At 41.2% G+C, this 9,841-nt stretch overlaps 1 protein-coding gene across 1 annotated transcript in view; it reads left to right on the forward strand.

The window, feature by feature from the left end:
• Positions 1–251: 251 nt before the first annotated feature.
• Positions 252–9,841, forward strand: part of LOC107671129 (glutamine and serine-rich protein 1-like) — a 16,333-nt gene continuing 6,743 nt past the window's right edge. The window contains exons 1-5 of the mRNA XM_016464019.1: positions 252–676; positions 3,073–3,173; positions 3,263–3,418; positions 4,933–8,409; positions 8,593–8,849. Coding sequence (XP_016319505.1) covers positions 591–676; positions 3,073–3,173; positions 3,263–3,418; positions 4,933–8,409; positions 8,593–8,849 — 4,077 coding nt within the window. The 5' untranslated portion in view covers positions 252–590. The remainder of the gene's footprint in view (positions 677–3,072; positions 3,174–3,262; positions 3,419–4,932; positions 8,410–8,592; positions 8,850–9,841) is intronic.

Here is a 9,841-nt window from a genome sequence, read left to right on the forward strand (position 1 = left end):
GAGGTCCACAGTTCTCTAAATCTCCTCAGAAGAATAATAAAGTTAATATATGGACCAAATGATAACCTGTATAAGAAAAGTCTATGGAAAAGTAGAGGGCATGCTCTATCCATTCATAATAATAACTGTTTATGATTACAATGTAAAGGTGTATTGTGGGGTAAGATTATCGACAGGGAGAGGGTGTAATAATTGTATTAATTTTAGTAACAGTCTCCACAGGGATACAAGCTGCGCGCGCGTGTGTTTGTGTGAAGAGAGAGAAAGCAAACGAGAAAGAGAGAGAGGGGGGAGAAAAGCAAAAAACTTCCATCTAAAGTTTGTCGGAAGTGAATGTTAGGGAGAAAACGCCAATATGGGGACTTGAGGCAGCTGCAGCGCGTCTGTCTCTGTGTGATTCTGTTTGGGGGCCACGAGCAGCGATTCTCGCCCTGCGCTTAATAAACAGCACAAATCATCCGTCAGACCCCCGGGACCAGCGCTCGGATCACCGCAGGACACACGACGTTTGAGGAATATGTGATTTTGTTCACGCTCGGTTGAATGTGTAGTTGTATCGCGGGACGCGCGTCATTCCCGATCCAAGGCGGATGATGGAGAGGAACTACCCGAGCCCCGGCTTCGCAGAGCCGGTCAGCGCGGCGGCTCAGAGCGCGGGCTGGGCCTACAAACCTAGGTACGAGAAAACTCCGGTGATGGAAGGCCTAGCGAAACACACACACATACACCCACGTAAAAGTGTCAAGACTCATATAAAGCTGGTTTTAATGGAGTTAATGCGTTTATAGCTGCAGTCTCTCGCGTATTTACACACCGTGATGATGTTTGTACATCTGCTGAATCTGCTCAAATCACTGATCACCTTTAAACCCGTACTGCACTTAAACGCTAATGCATAATTATTCATTTTGGTGTATGTTTTGCCGATGAATCATCCGATAGTGCAGGATAAGGACTGTGTCAGCTTGTTCGCGCATATATAAACTTGTACAGAAGTCAGAGTGTCTTTGCAGACATTGAGGAGGTTTGTAAACAATTGATCGATAAGTGTTGCAGAAGGGCCACGTGTCTGCAACTTTACACAAAGTGTCTTATTTAGTTCTGTCTGTCACTGATTTTCCTTAAACTTCCACACGTGTGGCACTAGTGCATCATGTTTATATGCATAAATTGCCTTCCTTTATCAGGCAACGATGTCAGTTGTACTGTTGTAGAATTATTTATTCGGTATAGCATATTAAAATTGCATTTAAGTGCAAAACGGGGTGGCCAGAACACTAGTTCTAGTTCACTAACAAACTTCTGGCAGACACATTATAACTGACCCACTTAGATAGTTTAGCGACCTTATTTTTGGAAATTCCCATGAAGTGTGTACTGCATAGAGCCCTGCATAATTCCTAATAATGCACATTGTGATCTACTGTATTTTTCATGCCTTTCACGTCATAACGCATGACATGACACATCAGCCTGGAATCTATTAAAAGATAAAAATGTAGAGTATTATAACTATTGTTATAATTATGAGGTCTTATTAGCTATGTTATAATGCATTAGGAATGCATTTATAATGCAGCTTGTTATGTTATATAATCCTGCTTGTATTGTGTGTTTTTGTCAGAAATAAGCACCAAGTGGTTTGCAAGTCAGAACAAGGGACGGTTAGGTTATTACACTGTACTAGCATGCAAATGATTGCACAGGTAGTTCTGTTCACTCATTTGCAAAAATCAGAGTTCCCATCTTTTAGCTTAGGGTTTTTGAATGGTTTGGTTGAAATGTACATTGACACCAGCAGGAATGAGAATTTGTAGTGTACCATAAGAATATATATGATAAAAATGCTCATTTTAGAAGAAAATTGTGTGTGTATATATATATATATATATATATATATACACATAAAAGAAGGAATTTATAATACAGTAACAAATGGACACACATTTAAGTTCCAGTAGGTTCATTAGGTTGTTGTAGTAGTTGCATTTAGGCTGCTGGTTTTTTTTTTTATATATTAAAATGATCACTGTCACTTACAGTTTAATAGTTTGCTGGCTGTGCTACTAACTGAAATAGAGCGGCTAATAGGAATCCAACAGACTAGAACTAGCTGATGGATATTCACTCTGTTAGTTTATACAATACGCATCCACACTGAAACCATCAAAACAGCCAGGAAACAAACCCAAATGAATCTCCCCAGCTGTGACATTTACTTGTGCAGATGTTTATTTGGCCAAATATATAGTGCAGACTTTCCTCTATTTAGCAAGAGATGTGGCATTGCTAAAATCATAACAGACAAACTAATGTAGCGTCTGGACCAATCAGACACACCATTTTTCATTTGATTTAACAAATCAATTATTCATTAGATTAACAAACGTTCACAGACCCCTCACCCAATAAACATACTGGGTGCCAAGTTGTCTGTGAACAGGGCCCAGGACCCTGGTTACCATGGCAACCCTGACACCAGATACATTTACGACCTAATGGAATGCGAAGCAGGGAAAATCACTGCATGTTCCATCGCAAGAGGCACAAGGCACAGTAGAAGATGATTAATTATTCATATTTCCCCATGAGCTGATTCGCTACACTAACCAGCTAAAATAGTTTCCATATGTTTTCTCTGACATCTGTCTATTGTCTTTGTAGCTCATTTTTGTCTCATTAGCTGTGAAGTATAGCCTACATATTACATTTAAAATGTTAATATGTTATGACAGAAAACTTGTATAAATATGCACATATAACTAACCAATCTATGCAACTATTACTAGCTTATTACATACACTACTACTACCAAACTAGTCTGCATCACAGAGAACTTGCGTAATAATATCTGTTATTATGTCTGAAATAGTTTGTTTTTGTTATATTAAATAGTTTAGAGTTACGCGAATGTGTACAGTAAACACCTCTAGAATGTTATGTGCGAAGATACTGTATATAAATGTGCCTATCCTAACTGAATATTAAAGATTTTTGCGTGAGCTCAAGTTTGTGGTTGGATTTTTAAATATACAAGATATACCATCTAAAGGTAGCTTTTTTGCTTTATAGTTCTAGTTATGGTTCTACACAGTTGGACTCTGAGCTCCTCCAACGGCAGACCTTTGACTCTACTCACCAGCCAACGTTTACCACCACCCACCATCCCACAGGTGAGCAACAGGTTCAGGCTGTAATGAGATATAGTTACTGCTTAAAGTCATTGAGAGCCTGTTGTCTGTCTATGATATCTCTCTCCTAGGAGTGTTTGACTCAAATCAGCACAGCACCACCAGTAGCAACACTACTGAATCATCGGTCATGAACTTCCTCTCCGCTATTGAATCTAGAAGCCTTCAGGCTGGACCTGCTGGCTCTACTCTTCTCCCTTCATTTAGAAGCCCATCCTGGCAAACTGGTAAATATACATTAGGTCTCTTATTTAGAGAAACCACTGAGGTTTTTGCTGCACCATCTTATCAGCGATAATTGGACTCACAGTTTCTCAGGTGCCAGTCATCCTTAAAGGGTCATGAAGTAGATAGTTGGGGTTATATGAAATAAACTAGCTGATTAATAGGTCATCATTTAGTATTTCATTAACATTTTCCACCCTCTCTTAAAATTAAATTGGCAATTTTGCTGCCTAGCCTTTAAGACTCTTTTATAAACTCCCTCTTTGCATGTGAAATTAATTGGCACATTGCTGCATTTACACACAGGCTGCAATTTTGTTGTTGTGTCCATTATAGTTTGCACTGTTTCATCCTTCGATAACAGTCTCATTGCAAAGTTTGCATTACAGCGTGACAAGTTCACAAAACTGGCTGAAATGCATAGCTAAAACTGTTATAGTCAGACTGAAAGAATCGGGTTCCTTATTTCCGCTTACTCTTAGCATTAGATCAGGGCCCGTATGTATAAAACTTCTCAGAAATGCTCTTAAGAATAGTCTTAAGCTTTGACTTAAGTGTCAAAAAATTCTTAGTAAGGAAGGGTCATGAATAATAATGTTGAGGTCTGCTCTGATTGGCTGTTTCCCAGTGCGGTTCAATGTTGAGATCTGCTCTGATTGGCTGTTTCACAGTGCGGCTCATTTCAGTAGCTCACACTGCAGGAAGAAAACACAGGGAAAATATATATTTCAATCTGTTTGGCCGATGCGTTCAAGGCGGGACTTTTATTTTGATGGCGCAGCACCTGAACACACAGTGCTCACATACATTCTCCCTCTTGTTCGCTGTCGTCCTTAACAGTTCTGTCTAATACGGATAGAAGTCTGTCTAACAATCCGATAGAACTGTTAAACAAAGGAATTAAAATGTACCGTGCAAATTGAATGCTTTAACCATTAAATTCGTGATTTCAAATTATGCTGCACTTTATGCATTTGCCCACTCTCATATTCATGTCATTTCACTGTGTGCTATATGTAAAATGAGTGTTACCTTGGCTTTATTTGAAAAAATATGATTCCCAATGCACACAGACTTCCCAGAATACTGAGTGCCCTGTTGGTTACAGAGTTTACTTTCTTTTTAATTATATTTTTATTAAATATTTATTTATTTGTACAAAATTCTTTGTCATCTAATGTAGAAGTATGTTTATTTTACAAATTTATTTTTTAATCCATTTTCAAATGATTTCAAATTTCTTAAATATTAATTAAAATAAATACAATTATATCGGCTTTATATCGGCCATTGGCCACCCTGCTTTCCAAGATATCGGCATCGGCTGTCAAAAAACCATTATCGGTTGACCACTGCTCATAAGATCAAGGAAGGATTTTATTCCTCATGATATGAGCCCCTTAATTGTTGTGGCAACAGAAAGTGGCATTTTAATGCAAAAGAAAATTGGTTTAGAGATGATGTGCAATTTAAATGCCACTTGCAGTATGTCAAACTTTCATTTTTTTTGCTGTAGGTGCAAACTCTTCAACAGAACTTTATCTCACCGGAGCCCTGCATCCTTCAGGAACGTTCCCGACGCCTTCTGCGCTCTCATCCTACCAGCACCCTAGTGCCTTTCCTACCAGAAGTTTCACCACTACATCAGCACCTGCTGTTCAGGACAGCACTTTCAGCTCTTCAAATGGTCTGCTATCCCCTAATGACCCTCTGCTGCAGCTCAAATCCTCCCAGTACACTGTGCCAACTGCACTTGCTTTTGGTGGTATGTCTCTTGGGGCTGGCTTGCCACCCCAGTCCTCCACCTATCGCTCAGCACAAGAGTCAGCCCCACACCTCCTCCAGCCTCAGTTCAGCCTGCTGTCCGCATCCTTGGGCAGTTCCCAGCAAGCCCCTCAGTCTTACGGTGGCCCGGTTTTCTCAGGCTCCATTGAACGAGCACTTCAGCGTGAATGTAGTGTGATCAAGCACCACCAGCGGCCTTCTAGCACCCAGCCAGTTCAGGAGCAGCTGGCTAGCAGTGCTCAGCACACCTTACAGGGTTACCTGCACGACGAGAGTGGCGTTTCATATCAACAGGACCCTTCCCCGCACACACCTGTACCCTGTAGTACTGCGGGCGACCCTTCGCCCCTAAACGGCAACACACAACAGAAGACAGTTTCTCAGGCAGAACTGCAGCAAACTCAGGCCTACGTTTCTTCTGCCCCTTCCCCTAGGTTTTCCAGCTCATCTGGAGTAAAGGTTAAAGACGATCCTTCCAAAATAGTTCAACATCCCAGTGAGAACACAGACACTCAAGCCCAGGCAAGCTCTCCAGGCATGCAGCCGCAGAGCTACTCCTCCCCAGCCCAGAAACAAAGCTCAGTGAATGCTAGCCAGTCACAACCGTACACATCCACGCAGCTTCCAGGCCTGGTCTCCGTTAGTGCCTCGCACACTTATATCACATGTCAAAGCCTGTCGAGCAACCTTAGCCAAACACAAGCCTTCTCGTCTAGTTTGCCTGAGAAGCTTCCTTCCATTTACAAGACTTTCCCATCATTTGCTAGTCACTCTGAAGCTGAGACATCTGTGAGCCAGTCTCTGATTTATTCCTCGAGTCAGCAGCAGGATTTGCCGCCTGCTAGAAACAGGGAAGAGTATGAGACACAGGTGCAAACTCTTTGCATGGGAAGTCCTTCTCAAAGCTATTCTTCCAGCCACTCTCAGGGCCTGCCAACCATTAGTTTCTATACCCAGGGGCTGGCATCTGCAAGCATACCTTCGCAGAACTATGTGTCAAGTCAATCCCTAACCCCCATTCCTTCCTTCTCACCCAGTCGTACCAGAAGTTTATCATCCACTAACCCAGGACAGGACTATATCTTAATGCAGTCTCCTGGTAGCAAGACAGACAGTGCTCTTTTACAGCAGAAGTACTTGTCATCTGTCCAGTCATCAACCTCCTCTCCTGCCGCTCACACCCAAGCCTTACCAAACAACCAGTCCTCAGTTGAGTTAAAACCACATCAACAAGATGAACGAATGTTTCTTTCCTCAAAAGAGGGCTCTGAAGAGCTTCCTCTTGAGGATGTGCAGGCTTTACAGAAAGGCTCTATGGTGACCTCCTCTCAAACCCTTTCAGCCAATGAAGTCGGAGCACAGAACAGCACAAAAAATTATGTATATGTAGTTTCGAAAATGGAAGACAGGCACAACACCCAAAGTGTCATTCGTAGTAACTCCAGAACAGAGGAGCAGATCCTTACACATTTGGAAAACTCAAAGGAACTCACTACTATTGCCAATACTCCCTCCGACCCCAAGAGTAACCCTTTGTTGATGCACTCCACCCATGCACCCTTGAGTGCCGACCAGCTGAAACAGCATACTCTACTTCTGAAAGGCTCCAGTTCTCAGCAGCAGAACCTTCAGGGTCAAATTATCAGAGTTCAACCGACAGATCCCAGACACCTGTCTGAGGACCAAACACAGTTCATCCGGGTTCCCAGTGCCCAAGTTCTCCTTGATCCCACTCACATGATTGTTCTGCAACAGCCTGTACTCACCTCAGGCCAGAATCAGCCCAAGCAGACTATGTACATGCAGTCCGTACCGGTCCAGTATCTCCAAATGAACAGCGACACTGTTAATTTGACCGTTAATGGGCGTCACAACCAGCAAGTTATCTCTCACCAAGTGCTCAACTCAACAGAGTCCACTAAACAGGACCCAACACAAAAAGACAACTTCAACCAGTCAAATCCTCATGATGCAAAGCAGAACTTTACTCTCAGTTCTGTATGCTTTCCTGACTCCATGCTGTTAGCAGATGAGAGGAACATCCTGTCAAATGTTGATGACATCCTTGCTGCTACCGCAGCCGCCTGTGGCGTCACACCACAGGACTTTGTCAAATCCACGTCATCTGATTCCGACTTGTCATCGGTAGCCAATCCTGTAGACTCCAAGTGCAATTTTCAATCAGCTGAGAACAGACTTGATCGTTTCCCATCTCAGCATATGATAATCACTAACTCGCAAGCCATGACTATAATTGGTGCTCAAACGACATACTCCAAAGATGAAACGGAGGGACACCAAGTGTTTACGCTCTCAAACGCTAATAACCAACCTGAGATAAGAAACAACTCTGCACAAGAAATATCTGACAAAGTAGCAAACACTGAGAAAAATAATGTGTTACCCAAAGGACATTTTGTAAACTCTAGCCATGGCTCTGTTTTGAATGCTACTGGACTTGTTATTAGTAATACAACCTCCTCTGACTTTCAGTTGTCTGGCCAGGAGCAAAGTCAATCAGAACATCCGAATACTGAAAACGTATCAAATGATATAAGCCAGCCGAAGGGATTGAAAAGCCTTAAAACCGATGATAGTCCTAGTGGACATCCTACAGATGGCCTTCCAAAAAAACGACCCCGATCAAAGGGTTCTTCGAAGCAATCTGTTGAAGATGAAAATGGTCAACCCAAATCTCAGAAGAAAAGCACACAAGTTAAGCGTCAGAATTCACGTGCCAGTGAGGCAAGTTCAACTTCCACCTCAGAGGTTTCAAATGAAAGCTACCAGCAGCAGGAGAGAATGCGTCAGAAGTTACGAGAGGTTGAAGAAAAACAGCCAGAGGTTAAAACTGGATTCTTGGGCTCCTTCCTGGACTTTCTTAAATCTGGATCCAGACAAAACCTATCATCTCCACCGATACGGTCACCCAATCGCACTAGAAAGCCTTCGGCCTCCAAGAGGCCTCCTAATCCATTACTTATTCCTTTTAAACCTCCCCCTCCTTCAACCCCATTGCTGTCTTCAGACCCTCATAGTGTCATTTCTACAAAACGACTTGATGAAGAGCTCCAGAGGAACCTGGAAACACTGCCGTCATTTTCCTCTGATGAAGATGATTCAGTGGGGAAAAACCAAGATCTTCAAAAGAGCATCACCTCTGCACTGTCATCTTTAGACGAGCCCTCAGACAAAAAGCAGAAGTTAGGTATGGAAGCTCCCTTTATGTAGACATTTTCTGTCTAAATCATAATATTATAATATTATATGTAGGAAAGCTTCAAGAACTGTATGTAAAGGTAAAAGCATGTTGCTTAGTATTTGATTTTGTAAATCACTGAAATTATGATAACCCTAGTTCATCCTCTCGTGTTTTAACATAAACCTTCAGGTGACAATACAAAGCAACTTCAGACCTCCAGCACACAGCCTACTGATGCCAAGCCACAGGACCAACAGGCGGCTGTACAAAAGATGTCTGCGGAGGAGTTACTAAAGGATGTGCCTCCAGACAAGCTAGCTGTTCAACTGAATTCAGTTGCTATCGAGGGCCTGATGGACGAGGAGCTGTCAGATAGTGGAGGGGAGGGCATGTACCGGGAGCGTGACGAGTTCGTCGTTAGGAATGAGGATATTGAAAGGCTGGAGGTATGCTGGGACTTTTATGAACCTGTTGACGTCAACATAAAATCAACCCTTAATTGCATTTTCCAGGTCGTATTGTGCACAATTTATTGTTGATGTCATTTCTAAGAAAGAAAATGCCTCTCTTTGTAACCCTTTCACCTAGGATGCATGGGATATAGATTTTTTTTTTAACCAATTCTGATATGGAACAACCACTTGCATGATCCAGTCCAATGAAATATGCCATCTAGTTAAAAACAAAATCGGTAACAATAACACTTTAGTTTAGGGACCAATTCTCACTATTAACTAGTTGCTTTTTAGTGTGCATACATGACTAGCACATTGATTGTTTATTAGTACTTATAAAGCACATATTAATGCCTTGTTCTGCATAACCATATTTTAGATTCCTTAATCATACCCTATACCTACACTATTTTACTAACTATTAATAAGCAGCAAATTAGGCATTTATTGAGGCAAAAGTTGTAGTTAATAGTTAGTGAATAGTGGGAATTGGTCCCCAAACTAAAGCGTGACCAATCATTTATAATATGGAGCTAAAATGGACTGTGAATGGCGTTTCATGTTGAGTCTAAATTGTTGAAATTACATTATGTGACATATCATTTGTGGCTGAGCAGTTATTGATGTTTTCACCTCCTGTCAGATATAAGAGACATAGGGCAGACTGACTATCTGTCTGTGTTTAGTCAAACCCTTTGTCTCTTTAAACTAGTGCTGTCAAACGATTAATCGTCCAAAATAAAAGTTTCATCCAAAATAAAAGTTTTTCTTTATATTATATATGTGTGTGTACTGTGTACATTTATTATGTATATATAAATACACACACAGTATATATTTAAAAAATATTTACATGTATATATTTATATTCATATAATTTATATTATAAATATATTTAAAATATACACATAACATATTTTTCTTAAATATATACATAATAAATATACACAGTACACACACATATATTAGGTAAACAAAAGCGG

The sequence above is a fragment of the Sinocyclocheilus anshuiensis genome, unplaced genomic scaffold (genome assembly GCF_001515605.1).
Source record: "Sinocyclocheilus anshuiensis isolate Anshui unplaced genomic scaffold, SAMN03320099.WGS_v1.1 scaffold297, whole genome shotgun sequence".
Classification (NCBI taxonomy): domain Eukaryota; kingdom Metazoa; phylum Chordata; class Actinopteri; order Cypriniformes; family Cyprinidae; genus Sinocyclocheilus; species Sinocyclocheilus anshuiensis.